Genomic DNA, 25867 nt, shown 5'->3' on the forward strand with positions numbered 1-25867 from the left:
CTTTCCATCTTACTGAAGGTGACACTTTTTCTCTCTTGAGAAAGCATCTTCTGGTCTGAGACTTTTTGGCCATCCAGCACCAGCTTTATGTTTATTTATTTATGGCTGCACTAGGTCTTCATTCGGAGAAGGCAGTGGCACCCCACTCCAGTACTCTTGCCTGGAAAATCCCATGGATGGAAGAGCCTGGTGGGCTACAGTCCATGCGGTTGCTAAGAGTTGGACACGACTGAGCGACTTCACTTTCACTTTTCACTTTCATGCATTGGAGAAGGAAATGGCAACCCACTCCAGTGTTCTTGCCTGGAGAATCCCAGGGACGGGGGAGCCTGGTGGGCTGCCGTCTATGGGGTCGCACAGAGTTGGACATGACTGAAGCGACTTAGCAGCAGCAGCAGCAGCAGCAGCAGCCCTTCGTTGCAGCACACAGGCTCTTCACTGATGCATGCAGGCTTTCTCTAGTTGTGGTGAGCAGAGGCTACACTCTGGTTGCAGCATGCAGGCTTCTCATTATGGTAGCTTCTCTTGTTGCAGAGCATGGATTCTAGGGCACTCCGGCTTCAGTAGTTGGCTCAGGGGCTTAGCTGCCCTGTGGCTTGTAGAATGTTAGTCCCCAGAGCTAGGATCCCATGTCCCCTGCACTGGCAGGCTGATTCTTAACCACTGGACTGCCAGGGAAGTCCCCAGTGCCAGGTTTGACTAGCAGGAGCAACTTGGGGTGAGCAGCAGGTTAGTGCATGAATATAACAAGTGTGACTGTCCTAGCCTGGGAGCCATGTGGTGCTAACTCAGTGTGAATACCAGCAAGGCTGGGCCAGTCTCAGCTTCCTCCAGCTTTCTACTTTCACAAATACTGGATGATATATCTTTGGGTAAACATCCTGGACTGCATGTAAGGTAGTTTCCTCGCTTTGTTTTTTTCTTTAAAAGTGAAGTTATTAAGTGAAAAGGAACCAGCAGGACACAGCATCTTGAGTCCTGCTAGTCAGTACTGAGGATGAGCACGCAGGGATGCATAAGAGAGCTCCTGTCTTCTCCACATCTCTGCCAGCATTGAACAGTATTCTTTTAAGCAGTATTTGCTAGTTTGAAAGGCAAGATGCTAACTTGTTGTCAGCTGATGATGACCAGCCAGGGCGAAATTTTGGATCCTTTCATCTTGTCGAATGGTAAGAGGTACATCCGTTTCTCAATAGTCCTTGGACTGCCCCACCCCGTTTGGTGGCTCAGTCTTCCCTTTCCCACTGACTTGTCATGCTTCTCCTATCCTCTTGGAAGTTTTATCTACACTGGGATCTGTTCCTGGACTGTCTCTTTCCAAATTATTGACATCTTGATGATGACATCTGCTTGAATTTTGGAAGTAGGTTTTCAGCAAAGGCTCATGGAAGGCTATTACACTCTGGGAGTGGACTGATATGTCTGCACTTTGGCAAGCTTGTATGCAGCCACCCGGGCTGTCTTTTTCACCTGGGGCCAAGGTGTGGTGACTCTTGGTGGAGACACCCTCCCAAGCAGTCCGTGCAGAATGCCACGCTGATGAATCCTGGGGGCTCAGACCCTGAAGGTCTGCTTTTGTCTAAGTTGGCCTAAGTTCACTTGGCCAGTGTCAGCTCTAGCATGGAAGTTCCAATACATGTTGAACTGAGCAAAGAAAGTGCAAGCAAGGGATATCATTCATTCTCTAAGGGCACTTTGAATGCCTACCATGGTGTCAAATATAGAGACATTTCAGGCTGGGTCCTTGGCCTTGCAGAGCTAACAATCTAGGTGAGAGAAAGGCATGCACATTAGTGCTGAGATAGAGGGTAATCAGTTCTAAACAGATGCACATTAAGTTAGTAGGAGAAACAGAAGTTTGCCCAACTCTGTCTAGTGAGATGAGAAAGGGTCAGGAAAAATATCAAAAGAGAACATGATATTTCAGCTTCATTTTATGAAACAAGTTAGAGATCACCCGGTAGACAAATGGAGGGAACAGTGTGGACAGAGCTGTGTCTGGAGCTCTGAAATAGCATGGCATCTTGTGCAGAGGTGGGGAGCAAAAGGTATCAAAAGGTATCAAAAGGCATAGTGGGACTTGAGGCAGGTGGGTTCTGAGGTGGTTTCCTTATTTTTGGTCAAAGATGCCATTGAAGTTTTTAAAGCAGGATCAGATAGGCTTTGGGAGAAGTAAACTCAACTTGTGGAAGAGAGTGTGGAGGTGAGAATGTGAGGACAAAATCATTTTACTAGTAATACTGTAATTATTATTAGAACATTCATTCTTGGAAGCATTTTCCTACCACAATGTTTTTGGAACTGGACTAGCAATTGAATTGATGAAGAAGGTAGAGCAGCTACAGATATTTAACAAGTGAAATCAGTAAGACTTGATGACTAAATTTATGTGTGACTGACCAGTATGAAGGAAGAGATTGGGATAAAGGTGTGATTTCTCTCCTGTACAGCTAGGCAACTTGGGGTCCAGCAATTACAGTACCTGTGAGGTTGTGGGAGGTGTTGGTTGAGATTTAGACATAAATACTAACAAACGATTAGGGATAGGTGGTATTGGAGGTACTAATTGTTGCCAGTTTCTCGGCTGTCTTTGGTATTTTAAGAGTGTTGCACAGTTTTCAGAGATGGTTCCAGCTCTTCATTGATCAAGGTCATGCTGTGGAGAAAAGGATGTAGATGTTTATTTCATGTTTATTTTATTCATCTACTCCCAGATGTTTATTTCATTATTTCAAATTATTCCATGATTTTATTTCACAGAGATGTTTATTTCATATTTCCAGTGAAATAATGAAATAAACATTGGGTAGGTCAATTTCAGCTACTTTTCAACTCATACTTATATCTTCTCCTTCCAGGGGATGGCCAGGTGGATTTTGATGAATTCATGACCATTCTTGGCCCCAAACTGGTGTCTTCAGAAGGTCGCGATGGTTTTCTTGGAAACACAATAGACAGCATATTCTGGCAGGTGAGTTAAGATTTTGTTTAAAGATTAGATTTGATAGTAAACATGGGTTTGGGACTCACATTTGACTGTGAATTCTTGAGCTTCTGTTCAGCATGTGAAGCCCTCTTCTGGGCTCAACTGACATACATTTCTTGAACTGGACAACTAAGTTGAGATCATACTAGGTCCCCTGAAAACAGGTATCAAAACTATACTCATTTAAGTCTTGGAAGAGTGAAATATCTCCCTATTTATTCCTTATTTCAAAAATAGTTTTACATTTTGGAGAAATGAGATTCCTCCTCTTCTGGTTCACAAAAGCTTTTTTCCTGGAGACACTTGGTAAGCTGCTAAGTCACTTCAGTCGTGTCCGACTCTGTGGGACCCCATAGACAGAAGCCCACCAGGCTCCCCCGTCCCTGGGATTCTCCAGGCAAGAACACTGGAGTGGGTTGCCATTTCCTTCTCCGATGCATGAAAGTGAAAAGTGAAAGGGAAGTCGCTCAGTCGTGTCCGACTCTTAGAGACCCCATGGACTGCAGCCTACCAGTCTCCTCCATCCATGGGATTTTCCAGGCAAGAGGACTGGAGTGGGGTGCCAGTGCCTTCTCCGTGGAGACACTTAGGAAGGACATATTGGTACTACCTGTGCTCACTGCCATTCCCGGTTCAGGAGGTCCTGGCTGAAAGGATGATATGATTGCCTTGTGTGTTTGGATCCTATCTCTCAAGAGGACAGAATGGTTTTATCTCAAAATTTGTATTTGATACTTCTCAATTTGCTTCTGTTTCTATCTACAAGCTGTCTTAGAAATTCCAAGTAACAATGACCTTTGAACTATTTTGATGTGCTATAAGTCATTTCTTTATATTCTTTAATTTTAAAATGTGAATATTATTTTGTCATTATGGAATTTGGGGAATGGCTCATCAATAATTACTTTTAAAATGTGAGTATAATTTGTCAAGTTAAATTGAATTATAGTTTAGACATGTAAAATACCATTCCAACACAGGGTGGGTGGTTTCTTTAATTTCTTGATGTGTTTTTTCCCTTAACCAACAAAACTTCTCTCATCTAGTTAAGGATTGCAGTTGGCAGTGTACCTCTAGTCTGAATCTGCTATCATCTTGCATACAACCAACAAGTACTTAGTAAGAACTTGTTACTTACCCTGTAGTCTAACAGTCACTATGGGCTTTACAAAAGACGTTTAAGACAGTCCTTCACAGAGAATAGAGTGGTGGTTGCTAAGGGGAAGGAGGGTGGGAGAGAGTTGGATTGTAAGTTTGGGATTAGCAGATGCAAACTGGTAAGGGGAGAATGGATAAACAATAAGGTCCTACTGTGTAGCACAGGGAACTATATTCAATACTCTATGATAAACCACAATAGAAAAGAATATGAAAAAGAATGTATATATATGTATAACTGGGTCACTTTGCTCTACAGCAGAAATTGACACAACACTGTAATTCAACTATACCTCAATCCTATTGGTTACAAAGCGCGTCTGCATTCAGTGGAGGGAGAGGACCCCTCCCAGTGAATCCCCAGAGGAGGGGTCATTGAGGACCGCCTTGGAGACCGGCGACCACAGCGGGGAGTGGGGCTGTAATTTGGCTTCAGCTTCCTGGCCTGACACTGCTGTCACGGCCTTTCATTTTCTCCAGGTTTTGGTTTCTCCCTATCTTAGAGGAAAACTGACCATGATGTTCTCTGTGTTCTGAGAAGTGAGCCCACCAGGCCCTAGGCTCACCTTGCAAATGAAGTCCGCTCTCCAGGGCTCACTCATTCCTGGCATTCTAGCCTACAGGGCCAAGGGGAGAAGAAAATCAAATGGGATTCTGCAAAAAGGGCTATTTATCAGTTAATGCTCATCCCCAAAGTTTTGAGCCCCTGGCTCTTTGCGGGAAACTGGTATCAGTGAAGATGGAATTGATTGGCTACTAACACGAGGGCCGTGCCCCAGAGTGTCTGTCCTCCCTGGGTACTTAGTCTGGGTGTGAGGCTCACAGATTTCTTGGCTGCCAGTTCAGAACCTCTCTCTTATGTAGCAAATAGTAACCTGTGGAATTCTTATTGTCTTCTCCTTTATTCATCAAAGTCGTGTGCGTTGGCTGTTACTGCTGTGATGTAGTTGAGCAGAACTTGGTGTACGTTAGTGGTGGAGAGGAGAGGAGGGGAGAGAGGAGCTGAGAGGGCCAGATGCAGGGTGGGGGGGGGGGGGGGCTTTCATCCTCAACACTTCAACTCCATTGCAACTGCAGAACAGCAGCATCCTCAAAGTCACTTTATTCTCCCAGTCACCCGCACCACACACCACGAGGCCACTTGTACCCAAGAAGGTGTCTAATGCAACAGATGCTCCCATGCTGTGAAGCATCTGCATCTCGGGTTCACCTGAGTCCCCACAACAGCCCCTCATCTTTCCTCCTCCATGACCTCCAGCGCTGTGCACAGCTGTGTTCTGCCATGAGCTCGCAGACTGTGGTAATGACCAAATGGCAGAGGTAATGGCCAGCATCACGGGAGATCGTGCAGCTCTGGCGATCTAGGTCCAACCACCACTTCTGTTAAACTCTTCTCCCTTTAAAGAGAGAGAGATGAGTCCCACCCTTAGCTAGGAGAGGAGCCAGTGGTGTCTTACCATCGGGACTTACCTGTACCTGTAGAAGGTACAGGTAGAACACCTTGGCGCCTTGGCTCACATTTTTATCTTACATATAATCAAACTTCACTAAGACTTGACTAATTTACAGGTTTTTTGGGGGGGGGGCTGTGCTGGGTCTTATTGCAGCGCATTGGTTGAAGAGCACAAGTTCTAAATCACGTGGACTCAGTAGTTGCAAGCATATGGGCCTTAATTGCCCTGAGGCATGTGGGATCCTGGGCCCCTGATCAGGGATCAGACCTGAGTTCCCTGCATTTGCAGGGAAGTCCCTAATTTACAGTTTCTGATTTAAGAAATGAAATACATCAATATTTAAGCAAATGGATCTGTTCAGTGGATGGCATTGGATGTGTGGGAACAGGTTTGGGGCTGGAGGTTAAGAACAAAGAAACTCACAGAGCTTCCTGCTCTTTGTGCATGCTCCAGAGTGAGTTTTTACTTGCCTGTTTACAAATAGGTCTAGTTTATCTCACAGCTGTGTGCACAGGAAAGAAACACTCCAGAAAGCTCCAGGTACAATATGATGCCAAATCTTTTATGCATAAAAGAACTGGGGAAAATATGTCAGAGTATTGACAGTGACATTCCATATGTGATAGCATGATGAGTGATCATATCTTTCTGTATTTTTCAAAAGCTTGACAGTGGGCATGCATTACTTGTATAATCAGAAAAGGAAGATGAAAGGAAAGTAAATATAGTCCCCAGCTAGTCAAATAACTATGAAGTATCTACAATTTTTCATCTGTGAAACTAAATTATCTGCCCTGTGAGGTCGACCTTGGATAAAACTTGCAGGGAAAGCAAGTGAGACAGAAGAAATTATGTTCATTCACATGAGGTGTTTGTTGCATGTGACAAAGACCTAGAAAATACCAGGATTTTGACTTTTGTTCTTTTATGGATAACTTGCATTCCAGCAGGCAGAGTCGCTTCTTACATCAAATCTGGCACCAACAGAATGGTTCTCTCCTCAATATTTTGTCAACGTGCCACTCTATCAGAGTTTGGGATCCAAAGCTGCTGTTCTTAATCATCTTAGGAACCAAATAGCTTTCAGCAGCCATGCCTGTCACGAGGCCTGTTAGATTGACAGCGAATGCTTGAATCCCCAAAGCGATTTTACTGCCTGTGAAATATGGAGCATGGAAAACTCAGCAGAGGTTCTCAGAGTCTGCTTCCTGAACCAGCAGCATCAGCATCACCTGGGACATGTTAGATATGCAGACACCTGGACCCCACCCCAGAAGCACTGTATCAAAAACTCCAGGGTGGAGCTGGTATCTGGGTTCAATCCGCCCTCCGGGTGGCTCTGATGCTCGCCCAAGATTGAGAGCCACTGAGATTTCAGTGATCCTGGCACATGGGGCAGGCATCCAGTAAGGCTTACTGGTCTGTTTCAAACCTTGGTCATTTGGGTTTTTCCCTCATTTACCCATATTTATAAGTACCATTTGTCTTTAGTCCATATAACAGTATACGTTTTAACTGTTTTAAAAGATGGAGGAATTACATGTCAATATGTAACTAATTTTCTAAGTAGGAATTGCCTTTCTAAGCATTGAAGCAACAGAAGAATCATAAATAAAAACTATTAAACTATTGAAAGCATGTTTCAGAAAGTAATTGGGAGACTTCTCTGGCAGTCCAGGGTTTGTTAAGACCCCCTGCTCCCAGTGCAGGGGCACTGGGTTCTCTCACTGGTCAGGGAACTAGATCCCAGATGCCACAACTAAAGATCCTGCATGCTGCAACTAAGACCCAGCACAGCCAAATAAATAAAGAAAGAAATAGTTTAAAAAGTAATAGGAAAAAATACAGCAATAGACTAAGGTGTATGTGGAGAGCATTTCTAAAACAATATGGAAACCTCTAGATATGATAATAGATGAGTGGGATAAGAAATAACAATTGATGGATACTTTACTTTAAACAAACATTAAAACAGTTCTCAACCTCACTAGAAATCTAAGGGATATCTACTAAAATAGTAATTGGATAACAGTTTTCATCTATCAAGTTGGAAAAGAATAAAACATATAATAGTGCTGTCAAGAGTGAGAGGAAATGGGCAAACTCATAAACTACCAGTAGAAATGTAAATTTTAAAACTTTTTTGAAAACTATTTGGTGATGGTTTTCTACAACTTTTCCAACGTTAAACGCTATAATTAAAAATAATTCTACGTCTAAGACTATGTCATATGAAATTAGTTAGAGGTGTAGAAAAATGCGCTTAAAAAGATGGAATATTGTGCAATTTTAAAAAATAATATTTTCACTCTACGATCTAGAGATTTTAATTTACAGTATAATTACATCCTTGTCCTACAACTATTGTATATCCATTTATATTCATACAGAGACTAAAACTGGGGAAAATGTAGTAATTCTGACAATACTAATTATTATGACTTGGAATAGAGGTGAATGTAAATTTTCTTTATCCTTGTATGTAGTTTCTGAAATTTCTACAATTAGGCCATAGGATCTACTCTGTTATTATTCAATGAAATTAACAAAATCACACTGTAAAACAGCTGTTTTCAGCGGCCAAAAAAAAAGTGTTAGACTTTCTAGTACAAGTATTCATTGCTATGGTAAATAAAGTACACAAAATTTACATGAGAGTTTAAAAGTTTATAATCAAAATGGTGACTGTCATCTGCCTGGAGGAAAAGAATTCAGGCAAAGCCTCTGAAGAAGCAATGGTCACCCCAAGCAGCTGGGTGGCTATTTGTTCCAGAAGCCACAGGAGACCTGAGGCCAGCTGCAGTTCCGCAATGTATCAGTCACCTTATATCAAGTTAGTATATCGAAAACTCACCTTTTACAAGAATGTCTGCATTGATTTCATAATCAGAAGAAAAATAATAAGTTGAAACTAATTTTAAATATCCCTTCTAAATAAATTCATGATGGGTTCTCAGCTTTGTGATTGGGTAGGGCTGATAGGTGACTTCAGGCAAAAAGAGGAAAAAGTCACTGGTCATATCCAGGAAACTCCTGGCACCAGTGACTTAATACTTATGTCCAGTGGAATCTTCCCATGTTACAGGTAAAGTTGTTTTCTTTAAGTCTAACACACAGGGTCTGTATGTAATATGAATATACTGTCGACCTCAGGAAAGCATAGAATTTTCATTCAAAGTTATCTAAAAGAGGACTGGGTCTAGTAAGGGTAATATCTTGCGTTCACGTTCAGAGGGAAGAGAGAAAGAAACAAGGCAGGTGTGGAGCCAGTGGAGACTTCTTGGGGTCTGGCTGATGAATCCTCTAAAATCCACAATTCAGATCAATTCAGTCGCTCACTCATGTCTGACTCTCTGTGACCCCATGGACTACAGCACCCTAGGCTTCCCTTTCTATCACCAACTCCTGGAGTCTACTCAAACTCATGTCCCTCGTGTCAGTGATGCCATCCAACCATCTAGGGAAAACCACTAGACCGTTCAGGTATGACCTAAATCAAATCCCTTATGATTATCCAGTGGAAGGGACAAATAGATTCAAGGGATTAGATCTGATAGAGTGCCTGAAGAACTATGGATGGAGGTTCGTGACATTGTACAGGAGGCAATGATCAAGACCATCCCCAAGAAAAAGAAATGCAAAAAGGCAAAATGGTTCTCTGAGGAGGCCTTACAAATAGCTGGGAAAAGAAGAGAAGCAAAAGGCAAAGGGGAAAAAGAAAGGAATACCCATTTGAATGCAGAGTTCCAAAGAACAGCAAGGAGAGATAAGAAAGCCTTCCTCAGTTATCAATACAAAGAAATAGAGGAAAACCAACAAAATGGGAAAGACTAGAGATCTCTTCAAGAAAATTAGAGATACCGAGGGAACATTTCATGCAAAGATGGGTTCAATAAAGGACAGAATGGACCTACCTAACAGAAGCAGAAGATATTAAGAAGAGATGGCAAAAATACACAGAAGAACTATACAAAAGAGATCTTCATGACCTAGATAACCATGATGGTGTGATCACTCACCTAGAGTGAGACATCCTGGAATGCGAAGTCAAGTGGGCCTTAGGAAGCATCATTATGAACAGAGCTAGTGGAGGTGATAGAACTCCAGGTGAATTATTTCAAATCCTAAAAGATGATGCTGTGAAAGTGCTGCACTCAATATGCCAGCAAATTTGGAAAACTCCACAGTGCCCACAGGACTGGAAAAGGTCAGTGTTCATTCCCATCCCAAAGAAAGACAATGCCAATTCAGTTCAGTTCAGTTGCTCAGTCATGTCCGACTCTCTGCAACCTCATGAACTACAGCATGTCAGGCTTCCCTGTCCATCACCAACTCCCAGAGCTTACTCAAACTCATGTTCATTGAGTCAGTGATGCCATCCAACCATCTCATCCTCTGCCATCCCCTTCTCCCACCTTCAATGTTTCCCAGCATTGGGGTCTTTTCAAATGAGTCATTTCTTTATATCAGGTGATCAAAATACTGGAGTTTCAGCTTCAGCATCAGTCCTTCCGATGAATATTCAGGACTGATTTCCTTTAGGATGGACTGGTTGAATCTCCTTGCTGTCCAAGGGACTCTCAAGAGTCTTCTCCAACACCACAGTTCAAAAGCATCAATTCTTCGGCGCTCAGCCTTCTTTATATTCCAATTCTCACATCCATACATGACCACTGGAAAACCCAAAACTTTGACTAGATGGACCATTGTCAGCAAAGTAATGTCTCTGCTTTTTAATATATGCTGTTATATTGCTGTCTAGGTTGGTCATAACTTTTCTTCAAAGGAGCCTTTAATTTCATGGCTTCAGTCACCATCTGCAGTGATTTTGGAGCCCAAGAAAATAAAGTCACTGTTTCCATTGTTTCCCCATCTATTTGCCATGAAGTGATGGGACCAGATGCCATGATCTTAGTTTTCTGAATGTTGAGTTTTAAGCCAACTTTTTCCCTCTCCTCTTTCACTTTCATCAAGAGGCTCTTTTGTTCTTCTTTGCTTTCTGCCATAAGGGTGGTGTCACCTGCATATCTGAGATTATTGATAGTCCTCCCGGCAATCTTGATTCCAGCTTGTGCTTCCTCCAGCCCAGTGTTTCTCATGATATACTCTGCATATAAGTTAAATAAGCAGGGTGACAATATACAGCCTTGATGTACTCCTTTTCCTATTTGGAACCAATCTGTTGTTCCATGTCCAGTTCTGACTGTTGCTTCCTGACCTGCATACAGATTTCTTAGGAGGCAGGTCAGGTGGTCTGGTATTCCCATCTCTTAAATAATTTTCCACAGTTTGTTGTGATCCACAGAGTCAAAGGCTTTGGCATAGTCAATAAAGCAGAAGTAGATGTTTTTCTGAAACTCTCTTGCTTTTTTGATGATCCAGCGGATGTTGGAAATTTGATCTCTGGTTCCTCTGCCTTTTCTAAAAACAGCTTGAACATCTGGAGGTTCACGGTTCATGTACTGTTGAAGCCTGGCTTGGAGAATCTTGAGCATTATTTTGCTAGCATGTGAGATGAGTGCAGTTGTGCAGTATATTTGAACATTCTTTGTTTGAACATCCTTTGGCATTGCCTCTCTTTGGGACTGGAGTGAAAACTGACCTTTTCCAGTCCTGTGGCCACTGCAGAGTTTTCCAAATCTGCTGGCATATTGAGTGCAGCACTTTCACAGCATCATCTTTTAGGATTTGAAATAGCTCAACTGGAATTCCATCTCCTCCACTAGCTCTCTTCATAGTGATGCTTCCTAAAGCCCACTTTACTTCACATCCCAGGATGTCTGGCTCTAGGTGAGTGATCACCTGGGTGATTACCTGGGTCATGAAGATCTTTGTATAGTTCTTCTGTGTATTCTTGCCACCTCTACTTAATATCTTCTGCTTCTGTTAGGTCCATACTATTTCTGTCCTTTATAGTGCCCATCTTTGCATAAAATATTCCCCTCGTATCTCTAGTTTTCTTGAAGAGATCTCTAGTCTTTCGCATTCTATTGTTTTCCCCTATTTCTTTGCATTGATCTCTGAGGAAGGCTTTCTTATCTCCCCTTGCTATTCTTTGGATTTCTGCATTCAAATGGTTCTATCTTTCCTTTTCTCCTTTGCCTTTTGCTTCTCTTCTTTCCCCAGCTATTTGTAAGGCCTCCTCAGAGAACCATTTTGCCTTTTTGCATTTCTTTTTCTTGGGGACGGTCTTGATCACTGCCTCCTGTACAATGTGAAGAACCTCTGTCCATAGTTCTTCAGGCACTCTGTCTATCAGATCTAATCCCTTCAACCTATTTGTCATTTCCACTCCATAATCGTAAGGGATTTGATTTAGGTCATACCTGAATGGTCTAGTTGTTTTCCCTACTTTCTTCAGTTTAAGTCTGAATTGGGCAATAAGGAGTTCATAATCTGAGTCACAGTCAGCTTCCTCTCTTGTTTTTGCTGACTTATAGAGCTTCTCCATCTTCAGCTGCAAAAAATATGATCAGTCTGATTTCGGTATTGACCATCTGGTGATGTCCATGTGTAGAGTCTTCTCTTGTGTTATTGGAAGAGGGTATTTGCTATGACCAGTGCATTCTCTTGGTGAAACTCTATTAACCCTTGCCCTGCTTCATTCTGTACTCCAAGGCCAAATTTGCTTGTTATTCCAGGTATCTCTTGACTCCATACTTTTGCATTCCAGTCCCCTATAATGAAAAGGACATTTCTTGGGGGTGTTAGTTCTTGAAGGTCTTGTAAGTCCTCATAGAACTGTTCAACTTCAGCTTCTTCAGCATTACTGGTCAGTGCATAGACTTAGATTACTGTGACATTGAATGGTTTACCATGAAACAAACAGAGATCATGCTGTCATTTTTGAGACCTCACCCAAGTACTGCATTTTGGACTCTTTTGTTGACTATTGGTGCCTACTCCATTTCTTCTAAGGGCTTCTTGCCCACAGTAGTAGATATCATGGTCATCTCAGTTAAATTCACCCAGTCCATTTTAGTTTGCTGATTCCTAAATGTCGATGTTCACTCTTGCCATCTCCTATTTGAGCACTTCCAATTTGCCTTGTTTCAGGGACCCAACATCCCAGGCTCCTATACAATCTTGCTCTTTACAGCATCGAACTTTAGTCCATCATGAGTCACATCCACAGCTGAGTGTTGTTTTTGCTTTGGCTCAGTGTCTTCATTCTTTCTGGAGTTATTTCTCCACTGATCTCCAGTAGCATATTGCATACCTACCGACCTGGGGAGTTCATCTTTCAGTGTCCTATCTTTCTGCCTTTTCATACTTTTCATCGGGTTCTCAAGGCAATACTGGAGTGAGTTGCCATTTCCTTCTCCAGGGGGTCTTCCTGACCCAGGGATCAAACCCCAATCTTCTGCATTAATAGGGGGACTTTTTTTTCCACCAGGGAATCCTCAGGTTAGGTACTACACAACTTTAAATAGAGCGTTGAAAAAAGACTTCTCTGAGGAGATGATGTTTGAACTTACACTTAAATCATGAGGAAGTACCAGCCTGCAACCTCTGGGGTAAATGTTCACCACAGGGAGGCAACAGGAAATTCTAGGACCCTGAGGAGGGACAAGCTTGATTAGAGCTTGGTGGGCAAGTGGTAGGAGATGAGGTTGGGGATGTCTGTGTAAAGATCAGCTTTTGTGGGACACTGTAGGTCCTATGTTGGGATATACATTCAGCAGAATGTGATTGAAACCAATCTAACAGTGGTACAAACAGAATAGAAGCAAATAGAAATCACCCTTCCTCAATTCTCTGCTGCCATCTGATTCATTACTCTGAAATCCTCCAATATCACCCTAACCATGTGGCTTACGTCCACATCTGCATGCACCTATCAGAAAGCCAATGAAGGGAAACAGAGCACAAATCTTTGAAGAAGCTTCATATGTGGCTTCTATTTATGTCCAATTGGCCAGAAGCTAGTCATGTGGTTGACCAGAAGTTGGTCATGTTGCCACACCCAGCAGCAAGGCATGCCTGGAAATGGTAGTCTTTCTTTTGGACAGCCATGGTCCCAGATTTTTAAATTAAGGTGTGTGTTTTTTTTGTTTGTTTGTTTGTTTTTGCTATTGGGCTTCCCTGATAGCTCAGTTGGTAAAGCATCTGCCTGCAATGCAGAAGACCCCGGTTTGATTCCCAGGTCAGAAAAATCTAGTGGAGAAGGGATAGGCTACCCACTCCAGTATTCTTGGGCTTCCCTTATGGTTTAGCTGGTAAATAATCCACCTGTACTGCAGGAGACCTGGGTTTGATCCCTGAGTTGGAAAGATCCCCTGGAGAAGGGAGAGGCTACCCGCTCTGGTATTCTATCCTGGAGAATTCCAGGGACTGTATAGTCCATGGGGTTGCAAAGAGTCAGACATTACTGAGTGACTTTCACTTCCTTGACTTCCCTGGTGGTGGAGTGATTAAGATTCCACGTTTCCACTGCAGGTGGCACTGGTTTGATCCCTGATCGGGGAACTAGGATCTCGCATACTGAGCAGTGCGGCTAAAACATTTTTTGAAAATTTTAAAAAAGGAGAGGGAGTGAATTGACACTTATGGGAGCACTCTTTGTCTCAGGTCCCATCAAGACAAAGAGTATGGATATGATTTTATGTAGAAGCAGTACTCCTTGGAGTATTTTAAACAATGGAGGGGTATATTTTGATTTGCATGCAAATAACATGACCACGGCTGTGGTGATAATTCCATCCACTGTGGATGGAATATAGGGGCTTAGAATGCAGATGGGGACTCAGGAAGCTATTCAAAAGTAGGAGAGCCATGTCAATGGCTTGCACTAGGGTGGGAGCAACTAAGGTAGTGAGAAGGGCACAGGCACAGGCTTTATTCTGGAGGCAGAGCTGGTCACTAAATAGAATAGTGTTATTTCCATAATGTATCTATTATTACCATTCATATCTACAAATAACCTTCTTGGCCCATCCACTATTTTTATCTTGAATATTCCTTTTCTGATATTAACACTAACCTCAATTCATTTTCTTTTTTTTTGTTATTGTTGTTGTTGGTTTTACTGGTTATTTCCTTAGCCATCCTCTTTCCTTTAAAAAATTCTACTTTTTCAGGTGTCCCTCTCTTTGTGAGAATCATGTCAGACTTGTCTTTATAAGCTGATCTGAGAGAATTTGTCTTTAAATCAAGTGGTTTAATCCCCCGGTTTATAACTGATGTGTATTCACAGTTCAGTTGTCATGTAGTTTTGCTTTTTTATCTGTGTCCTTTGTTTTCTGTCTTTTGCTATACTGTTTTGTATGCTTTATCCTCTAAATTAAACATAAAGATAGCTCTTTTTGTTAAATTCCTATTCCTGATTTTTTACCTTTATGAAACATGTATTTTAAATTACATTTTCTGAATAGTAAAGTGAAAGGAATAAAGAACTTCTGACATTCCCTTAAAGAAAAAATTGGCTTATATTTATTCTCTCATTTCTCTTCTCAATTTCTGTTAATATAGCTTGGTATTATATATTCTGATTTTGTAACATTTTTATTGAAATGGTTGTAGATTCACATGTGGTGTTAAAAAATAATTCGGAAAGATCCACCCAATTTCCCCCAGTGGCAATGTTTTGCAAGGTCATAGTACATTATCATAAATGGGATTTTGACATTCATAAAATTCACCATATTCCTCCTATTTCCCTTATTTTATGTGCACTCATGTTCGTGTATGTGTAGGTTCGCTACTCGACAGTTTTTTCAGATGTGGAGGTTTCGTGTATCTGACACCACATTCAAGACAGTGAACAGTGTTATCATACTCTCATACGTCTACCCCCCATCCCTAACTGTAGCTAACCACTATTCAGTTTTTAGCTCATAAGATTTTGTCACTTTAAGATATTTTTATAAGTAGAATCATGTAACCTTTTGGAATTGGCTTTTTTTTTAACTCAGCATAATATCCTTGAGATTCATTCAAGTTGTTGTGTGTATCAGTAGTTTGCTCTTTTCTTTTGGTGAATATATCATGGTGTGGATGTACCACATTTAATTTAACCATTCACCTGTGAGGGACATCTGTGCTGTTTAAAGTTTTGGACTATTATGAATGAATAAATCTGCTCTTAGCATTTGTGTACAGGTTTTCGTGTAAACATACATTTTCATTTCTCTAGGATACATGCTAGCGGGTGACAGAGGATGGGATGGTTGTATGGCATCACCGACTCAATGGACATGAGTTTGAGTACACTCCAGGATAGGGAAACCTGGCGTGCTGCAGTCCGTGGGGTCTCAAAGAATCAGACCCCACTGAGTGACTGAACTGAACTGAGCTGACGATAAATGCCCTTGAGTGCAGTTGCTGCATCATAAAATAATAGCATATTTAGTTTTATAAGAAACTGCCAAATTGTATTCCAGAGTGACAGGGATGTTTTACCTTCTTACCAACACTATGTGAAATGATCCAGTTCCTCCGAATGTTCGCTAGCTCTGGTGGTGTCAGTGTTTTCATTTTAGCCATTCTGTTAGGAATGTAGTGATAGTTCAGTTTGCATTTCCCTGATGGCTAAGCTTTTCCGGCTAAGCATTTCCCTGATGGCTAAGCTTTTCCGGCCTGCCCCTGCGTGTCTGGGCTCCCACCCACAGCCCCAGCTCGGGGCAAGCAGCCCCTGAGCCAAGACTAATATGCCATCCATATATCCTCTTCCGTTTGTTCTGTTTCTGGGCATCTATTCTGTTCCACTGGTATATGTGTCTATCCTTCTGCCAATGTAACACCATTCTGATTACTGTTAACTATATCATAAGCCTTAACCAAGTACATGATTCCTCTACTTTAGTCTTGCTATCAAGATTGTTTATGCTATTCTAAGAGTCTGAGTTTTTCCATATAAATTCAAGAATAAGTTTGTATATATCTACTAAACTTTGCTAAGATTTTGATAGAATTACATTAAACCTATAGATGAAATTGGGGCGATCTTTATTATATTGAGTCTCCCCATCATGAACATATGCCTTTCCATTTATTTAAATCTCTACTTGTTGGCACTCTTGCTAGAGTTTTGCAAATTTTTTTGCATTTTTTCAACGCTTTCCTTTTTGTTTCATTGATATTCTGTATCAGTTTCTCATTTCCAGTTTCATTGGCCTTTACTCTTATTTTTATTGTTTCCTTCTTTCTGACTGTTCTGGATTGTTTATTTTATTTGTTTTGTTTTTCTCTTCTTTTTCTAGGAGCTTTGATTGTTGATTCATGTTATCTTTTCACTTTCATTCAATTCTCCATATTCTTATTTATAGTCTTTTAAAATCATAAATTATTTAGAAATGTATTGTTAAATTTCCTTGTATTTAGAGATTTTCCTAGTATCTTTCTGTTACTGGTTTTTAGTTTTATTCCATTATGATCAGAGAACAAACTCTGTGATTTCAATTATATAAATTTTGGAGGTTTGTTGAATAGTCTCAGATATGGTATGTCTTGGTGAAATTTCCATGAGCACTTTAAAAATTTACTTTCTGTTGTTGTTGGGTTGAGTGTCCTATATATGTAAATTGGATCCTAAGTTGGTTGTTTGTGCTGTTTAGGTCTCTGTATCCTTGCCAGTTTTCTCTCTAGTGGTTCTGTAATTTGCTAAGAGGGGTAGTACTGAAGTCCCCAGCTATGATTGTAGATTTATTTCTCCTTTAGGCTCTGTCCATTTTGTTTCATGTATTTTGAGGCTCTTTTTGTTTTGTTTTGTTGTGTCCATATTTAAGATCATAGGTACTTTTACTGATCCTCTTGCTGAGTTGATCCTTTTACCATTATGTAATGTTCTCTTTCCCTCTGGTAACTTTCTTGCTCTCACATCTACACCATTGGATATTAATATAGCCACTCCTGCTTCTTAAAATTAATATTTGCATAGTAAACAGCATACAATTGGGCTGTATTTTTACCTATTCTGTCAATCTCTGTTTCTTGATTGCTGTAATTTGACCATTCCTATTTAATTATTGAAGTATATGTTAGCCATTTTATTATTTGTTTTCTTTTTATTTGTTCTAGTCCTTATTCCTCTGCTTTTCTTATCTTTCTGCAGGTTTCTTGAACACTTATGAGAATCCCATCTTGATTTATTTGTAGTACTTTTGAGTGTATCTCTTTGTATAGTTTTCATAGTGGTTGATTTGGGTATTACAGTACATATTTGTGTCTTCACAATCTACTGCTATCAACATTTTGCCTCTTTGAGTGGACTGGGAAGATGGTACTTACATTTAACTTCTTTTGCCTTTCTACTTTGAAATATCAATATCAGATGGTATTATAATTTTGTCCCAATCATTAAATATGGCTTATAAAATTCATGAATAAAAGAACAGTTTATTGTATTGACCTAAGATATTTTTACTCTTTTTAACATCCCATCTTCCTTTTTGATTCTTCAAGATTCTTTATTTCATCATTTCTTTTCTTGTCTGAAGAGCTTCTTTTAGGCAATCTTCAAAGATAAATTTGATAGCAGCAAGTTCTTTTACTTTTTATTCATCTGAGACTCTCTTGATTTGCCCTCATTCCTAGAGAGGATAACTTTGCCAGTTGTGTCCTGCAGATGATAGTTGTTTTTCTTTCTTTCTCAGAACTTGAAAAATGTTACGCCACTTCCTTCTGGTTGCCGTGATTTCAGAGAAGCAATCTGTTGTCATCTGAATTGTTTTCTCACTGTAGGTAATGCATCATCTTTCTCTGGCTGCTTTCCAGAATTTTTCTGAGTTTTTTAATTTTTTAAACTTTATTTCTGAAATGTCTTAGAATGGATTTATTTGGGCTCATCCAGTTTGAGGTATGATTTCAATTTGTAGGTTTATTTATTTATTTATTTATTTACCAAATTTGGAAAATTTTAGCCACTTCTTTGATCATTCTTTGTTTATCATTCTGTGATCCCTCTTCTGAGACTCAGATGAGTGTTGTAACTTTTTTATTGTTGCACAGGTCCCCGAGTTTCTTTCATTTTTTTCATTTAGTCTTATTTTTCCCTACTGTTCATATTGTGTGAACTCTATTGACCTGTCCTCAAGTTCATTGATTCTAACCTCTGCCTTCTCTACTTTACTCTCCTGTTCAGCAACTTTTTTTATTTCTGCAGTTATATTTTTCAGTTCTATAATTTTCATTGGGTTCTTTTTTTATAACTTCTATTTCCTTGTTGAGATTTCCTCATTTTTAGTTTGTTTTAAGAAAGCTTGATATTGATCGTTGAAGGATTTTTATGATGTCTCCTTTAAAATCCTTGTCAGGTAATTCCAACATCTGATTCATCTCAGTGTTTGTGTCTGTTGAGTGTCTTTTCTCATTTAGGTTGTGATTTTCTTGGTTTTTGATATGATAGGGAGTTTCCTCTTATAAGCTAGAATTTTTGCCCTATATGTTAATATATTTTAGCCTTTAAAGATTTATTTAGTAGATAATCATACTCTCTAGGCTTCCCTGGTGGCTCAGTGGTAGATAATACAATTGCCAGTGCAGGAGATGTGCGTTTGATCCCTGGGTCGGGAAGATCCCCCGGAGAAGGAAATGCAACCCACTCCAGCACTCTGGCCTGGGAAATCCCACGGACAGAGGAGCCTGGCCGCTTCAGTCCGTGGGATCACAAAAGGATTGGACACAATTTAGCAACTAAACAAAAACAACAACATCCTCTTTAGGCTTAACATGTAGATCCTGTCTTACATTTTTGGGGGGCCATGGCTCCGATGACACCTTCATTTCAGAGCATTTGGGATGGTACTTTGGTCAACTTAGTTTATCTGATGCTATAGGAGCCCCCAGTTGGGCCCTCCTTGTGTTGCTCAAGAAGTGGAAAGGAAATGTCCTTAGGCCAGGTTGACAAGTGTCTTTTCTTGGGGAAAGAGATGTTCAGGCAGGAAAGGAGAGGCTTCATTAGCTAAGTATGTCTTGTGGTGGGATTCTCCTCTGCCTCTGGGGACCAAACGGTGTTCCCCAGGCCAGGTGCTTGTTGTGATCCATTTGATCCAGTGAATCTACAATGAGATCCATTTTGCTGTTGCCCTCAATCTCTGGGCAGAAGTAAAGAGTCTCCAACCCATGAAGACAGAGGTTTTCTGGGTCCCGCCTTTATTTGGGTGGAGATCCTTCTTGCTTCGGCTCCCTTGTTAATCACCATGACTGAGGGGAATTTCAAGCCTGACAGAGAAGGAAAGCACTTCCCATGGCTGTTTATCTAGTGGGCCCCCCAGTAGATCCCCGTGGCCCTTTGTGGGCTTTCTTGGTGTGGTCTAAGGGACTCCTGTTCAGTCTGTGGGAGGAATGAGCCTACCTTCTATTGCTAGATTTAGGGACAGGAAATGTCAGATATGGGTTGCTTTCTTCCATTGGGTGAAGGTTAAAATGTCCTGCCCCATGTTGTTCCTCCAGTGCTGGTTCCCAGACTTGTTTACCTTCCTCTTAGCACCTTCGGGAATTCTCCTTTGGTTATATCTTACATTATTTCCACAGGTTATAGTTGTACCTGGCAGGGAATAGCAGGGAAAAACAAATCTACAAAACGCTGCCTAGGCTAAAATCCCATTATTATTAAATAGATCCTTTAATCATTAAATTTTCTTGTCCCAGAATATTTTTTTGGTCTTGGTGTTTACTTTTGTAACTACATTTATAACAGTTAATTTTTCTAAATGGTTTTATTTACATTGTCATTTCTTTATCCTTTAAAATTCTTATATTTGAATTGTTAATTGTAATTCATTTCTCAGTTGACTGGAGAACTGTAATTTTTCATACTAAGGATCAGAGAGTTACTCAAGAAAAATGTTTTCCAAGCTCTCCGCAAACTTAAAGATATCCTTTTGTTAACTTTGCCATGAAAGAAAAATGGTTGAATATATAATTCTTGGGTGATAAAATGTTAACCTCAATATCCTATTAATGTTTTTCATAGTATTTTACATAGAACTCTACTTTTCCAGATGTTTCCTACAAGGAAAATGAAAGTTCCTTTGTCAAATAAATTATAGAAATGCTTCCTATTTCAAGCAGGTCACCTCTAGGAGATTCATAATGTCTATTCAGTTCAGTTCAGTCGCTCAGTCATATCCGACTCCTTTTGACCCCATGGACTGCAGCACATGAGGCCTCCCTGTCCATCACCAACTCTCGAAGTTTACTCAAACTCATGTCCATTGAGTCGGTGATGCCATCCAACCATCTCATCCTCTGTCATCCCCTTCTCCCGCCTTCAATCTTTCCCAGCATCAGGGTCTTTTCAAATGAGTCAGTTCTTTGCATCAGGTGACCAAATTATTGGAGTTTCAGCTTCAACATCAGTCCTTCCGGTGAATATTCAGGACTGATTTCCTTTAGGATGGACTGGTTGGATCTTCTTGCAGTCCAAGGGACTCTCAAGAGTCTTCTCCAACCCCACTGTTCAAAAGCATCAATTCTTCAGCACAGGGCTTTCTTCACAGTCCAACTCTCACATCCATACATGACTACTGGAAAAACCATAGACTTGACTAGGCACACCTTTGTTGGCAAAGTAATGTCTCTGCTTTTTAATATGCTGTCTAGGCTGGTCATAACTTTTCTTCCAAGGAGTAAGCAGTTTTAATTTCACGGCTTCAGTCACCATCTGCAGTGATTTTGGAGCCCCCAAAAATGAAGTCTGACACTGTTTCCACTGTTTCCCCATCTATTTCCCATGAAGTGATGGGACTGGATGCCATGATCTTCGTTTTCTGAATGTCCATTAGTTTAGTAAAAACTCTGTTATTGCCTTCATTTGAGAAACTTGTTTAATTTTGTTTAGCCTATTGATGTACTGATGATGGTGTACTTCCATTCTGTGCTTTTCCTATTAACACATATTCATAATGTTTTCAGTCATAAGGAATAGGAAACCTAACCCTAGATTAAATAGTAGACAATGGTAAGAAGTAAGAAGTCTGGAGTGAGCTGTCAGAATGGGACAGAGGCTCAGTAATGTCAGCCCAGGTCTCTGAGTCTCAATCTTCCTTTCCGTCATCCTCAGGCTGTTGAAAGCACATCTTCATCCATGTTGCTTGCTGGTTGTAAGATGGCTGCTACAGCTTTGGACACCAGAACTGTATGAGGAATGGGGTGGAGATGGCAGCAAAAGCTCTTTTTTTCTGAGAATGATTCTCTTTCTTACAAAGAAAAGACTTTCTCAGAAGGCTCTGGAAGGTTTTCCCTTTAAATTTCATCAACCAAACAAAAATCCCTGCTAGCTGCAAAGGAGGCTGAGAAGATGGGTACCTACCTGGCAGAGATGAATATAATAGCTTAAATCTGTAATGATCTACCCTCAGGGCTCAACTTATTGTTCTCCTGAATTAAATCAGGTTTCTTTAAGAAAGGAAGATGGCAGGTTAAGTGGCTGTTGGGTACACTATAAATGGTGCCCACCACAATCTTCCTCTAAGTAAAATGGTGGGCAGAATGCATCATTGGATATACTTTTAGCTGTCTGTCCATTGTGTTTTGTACTTTGTAGGGAAGAATTTGGAGGATGGCTTGATTATATCCCTCGCAGAGAACCTGTTTTGTTTTGCCCAGTGCTTATAATCTTTCTTATTTATGTAAAATCTTATGTTGTGCAGAATGAGTCTTTTTATTACTTTGCCTGGCTTTCAGGGAGCTCTTCTAATATGTGAACTTGGGCCTTTCTTCCACCCAGTACTGTTTTCTATTATTATCTTTTTAATTATTGCATCTTCTCTTATTGTTTTGTTTTCCTGCCTGTGCAACATAAAATTCTTAAGATGAACTTCTGTTCTCTTTCTTCTTGTCACTTTCTCCCTTCCTATTTCATTCCTTTTCCATCCTAACTCTGAGAAAATCTAAAGTTGGTCCTCTGCATATTAATCCTGTGTGACCTTCAATGTAATTTTAATTTTGCAATTAGTTTTTGAGTTTCTTAACATTTTTTTTCTTTTCTGTTTCTTTATTTCAACTTTTTTCTCCTCTAGCTTCCTATTTCTATTTCATAGCGAGCATATCCTCTTGGATATTTTAAGGTGTCATTTTTTGAACAATGATTTTTTTTTCAGTTATTGACACCCCTGCCTTGCCGCCCCAGTCAGAATAATGTTTATTTTCCCTTGATCTTCATTATCTTTTCAAAAGTACTGTGCTAACTTTTTTTCTAATCCATTTTCCCCAGTGTCCTGGTATTGGTCACAGGGCACAGGGGCTATTTAGCATGGTTTCCCAACTTCTTTAGGACTGTGTTTTCCTCTTGTGGAATATATAGCTGGTGGTTTCTTTCCACATTCATATCCAGGACCATGGCAATTAGGGGAAATTCCTCCCAGATTTTGGCCTGTGGTCTTCTCTTATCTTCAGTTCACAGTTGGTACTGGGCTGGCTTTCCTTTTTATTTACTCCTATGTGTATTCTTTGGGGAAATTAGCAAGCAAATGTAGTTTGACTCTGGGCCAGCACTTATATTCAGTTGGTGGAGACTTGGGAAATTCCCAGGGAGGCAGTAGGCAGTAATAGAAAAAAGCCCAGGACTTTTGAACAATCTGTCTTCCTGCAGATCTGCCTCTTACTTGCTGTGTGATGGTAAGCCCATTACTCTACCCCTCAGAACCTCTGCTTCCTTAACTATAATAGGAATATCCATACAACAGGGATGTTGTTGTTCAGTTTCTCAGTCTGTCCCACTCTTTGCCACCCCATGGACTGCAGTATGCCAGGCTTCCCTGTCCTTCACCATCTCCCAGAGTTTGCTCAAACTTATTTCCGTTGAGTTGGTGATGTCATCCAACCATCTCATCCTCTGTTGTCCCATTCTCCTCCTGCTTTCTGTCTTCCCCAGCATCAGTGCCTTTTCCGATGAGTCTGCTCTTCGCATCAAGTGGCCAAAGTATTAGAGCTTCCGCCTCAGCATCAGTCATTCCAATGAATATTCAGGGTAGATTTCCTTTAGGATTGACTGGTTTGATCTCTTTGCAGTCCAAGGGACTCTCAAGAGTCTTCTCCAGCACCACAGTTCGTCAGGGATATTGAGAATAAAATGGAAACCACCTCTGAGGAGCTTGTAAGTTAAATCCCCTTCCTCCTGTTTCTGATACTCCACAGTGAAACAGCAAGCATCCATACAAGCTTCTTGCAGTCATCCCTTCTCTCATGGCCCAGACACTGTCCTGTACCTGGACCCCATTCTCTTCTTCATCTTGAGAGACCCTTTCCACATGGACAATGGGCTTGAGATACTGAATATCCTACTGAGATACACCCTCTGCCAACTTTTCTCTGTCCTCCAGGACTTTCTCAGTGTTCCTTTTTGAGAGGCAGTGTATTGTAATGGTTAGGGTCACAGGCTGCTTGTGAATTCTAGATCTGCCTCTGATGACCTGTGGGACCAAAATCAGATTTCATGTCCTCCTCTCTGCTTCATCTTCCTTGTATTTAAAACGTGGATAGTGATATACCTGCCTCATAGGGTTCACTGAATTGTGTGATGCTCTTAGATCACTTCCTGACACAGGACAAGCAAGGTATCAGTGCTTGCTGCTGTGACAATGATGATGTTTATGATGATGATACTGATGGTAGCTGCCACCGTCGCCACATCAGACCCTCCTGCCACAGACTTCTGCATCTGGGCACACCCCTTTCTGTCTAGCCCAGTGCAGTCCTCATGGCTGAATCACTCCTCCCCCTCCCCCACCCCTGTTCCTGTTGGCTCCTGGAATTGCACCTGATTCCCTTCCCTGTCTGCCTTGCCCTCCAGCAGTCACCTTCTCCATTCCCAGCTATATTTGCCCCAACTCTGTGAGAGATGAAGGATGGAGACTGCAGAATGTCTGTCCTTGGAGACGTTGCAAAAAAGACAAGCCCGCCATGTGGAAAGACTTAGACATTTATCTGCCTAAAGGCAAAAAAACTGAACAGGCAATCCTTCAAGGTCATGCCTGTGCTCAAAATCTTCCAAAGGCTCCACTTCTCCCTCAGGACAGAGTCCAGATTCCAAAGCTTCTTCTGATCTGCCCTGCTCACCCCTTGAACCTGGTACCCCTGGCTGGGTTCAAGCTACCAGTGAGACTCCAAAACTACTGAGTCCCGACCACACACCACTTCCTTGTGCCTCTATGCCTTCCCACTGGGGCTCCCCTTGGCCCATACAGCCCCTCCCTTCCCGCCTGCCTCCCTAAGCTTAGGGAATCCCTTGGGCCCCCCAGCCAGGGGTATAGCCTGCATGTCCTTCAGCCCCCACTGGGGAAACAGATGGCCCACCAAGCCTTGGGGACCTGCTCCCCAGTCCCCACAGCCTCTGCTTATGTGGCATCATGTGGGCCATCTGCTTAAATCAGTGGTTTCTTGTGGTAACAGGATGCTGAGTAAGCATCACTTGTGACATCACCAAAGCACAGCTTTTTGTTCTCTGTTGCTCCTTTACAACGTTCAGAGTGGTCCCATTCACCGCCCCTAGATGAAAACCCTGATAGCGCATGACTTTTTGTTCACAAGACTCTTAAGTCTTAAGAATTCAATATTTTGCTGATATGTATAGCACAGAGCAAATAGAACAAGCATGATGTTACATAATACATTACCCATACTGAAGAAATGGTAACTGATACAATATTTGCTCCAGAATTTCTTAAGAAATTAAATATAGACGCAGGCTCATGTTCCTTCCTTTTGCCCATTATGCCAAAGTTGGTTTTTATCTTTTCTATTCATATTTTTAGGTTTTTACTATGTATGTATGTTCTGTAAACAATCATTTATTTTACAGCTTTACATAAAAGGTATCAAATGGAGGTGAAGCCCACAAAGACAGACTTTCATCTCTGTTCAGCCAGTTTCCTACACACTCTGTGTGTGTCTAGAACAAGATCTCATCTTAATGTTTCCTCTAAACGGTGTAGTATTGTAACTAGCTAGGATTTTGTTTTCATGCAAGATGCTTTTCAGTGTTTACCCATGCTGATGTGTATAGACCTAGATGCTTTTAAATGCTGCAAAGTAGTTCATTTTACCATCAGTGAGGTCATCCATCTCATACCCTCCTCACTTAGATTATTTCCAGGTTTTTGTTATTATAAGGTAGTGCTGCTATTAAAATCTCCTTAAGTACCTGTGCGTGAGTTTCTCCAGGACATATACCTGGGATTAGAATTGCTGTGTTCTGGGGGTACAAATTGTCAGCTCCGTTAAGAATTGTCCAACTGTTTTCTAAGACCTCATTTCAATTCACAACTCCATCCATATTTCATTAGGCCCTGCTTACCTGCGTCCTTGGAAACAATCTTTGCCAACATGC

General features: G+C 41.1%; 1 protein-coding gene across 5 annotated transcripts in view; it reads left to right on the forward strand.

Moving 5' to 3' along the window:
* CALN1 (calneuron 1) overlaps window positions 1-25867 on the forward strand; it is a 520654-nt gene that overhangs the window by 333564 nt on the left and 161223 nt on the right. For all 5 annotated transcript variants that reach the window (XM_042240557.2, XM_060405882.1, XM_012104448.5 and 2 more), the window contains one exon: window positions 2859-2971. In XM_042240557.2, the coding sequence (XP_042096491.1) occupies window positions 2859-2971 (113 nt within the window). The remainder of the gene's footprint in view (window positions 1-2858; window positions 2972-25867) is intronic.

Source organism: Ovis aries, chromosome 24 (genome assembly GCF_016772045.2).
Source record: "Ovis aries strain OAR_USU_Benz2616 breed Rambouillet chromosome 24, ARS-UI_Ramb_v3.0, whole genome shotgun sequence".
Lineage (NCBI taxonomy): Eukaryota > Metazoa > Chordata > Mammalia > Artiodactyla > Bovidae > Ovis > Ovis aries.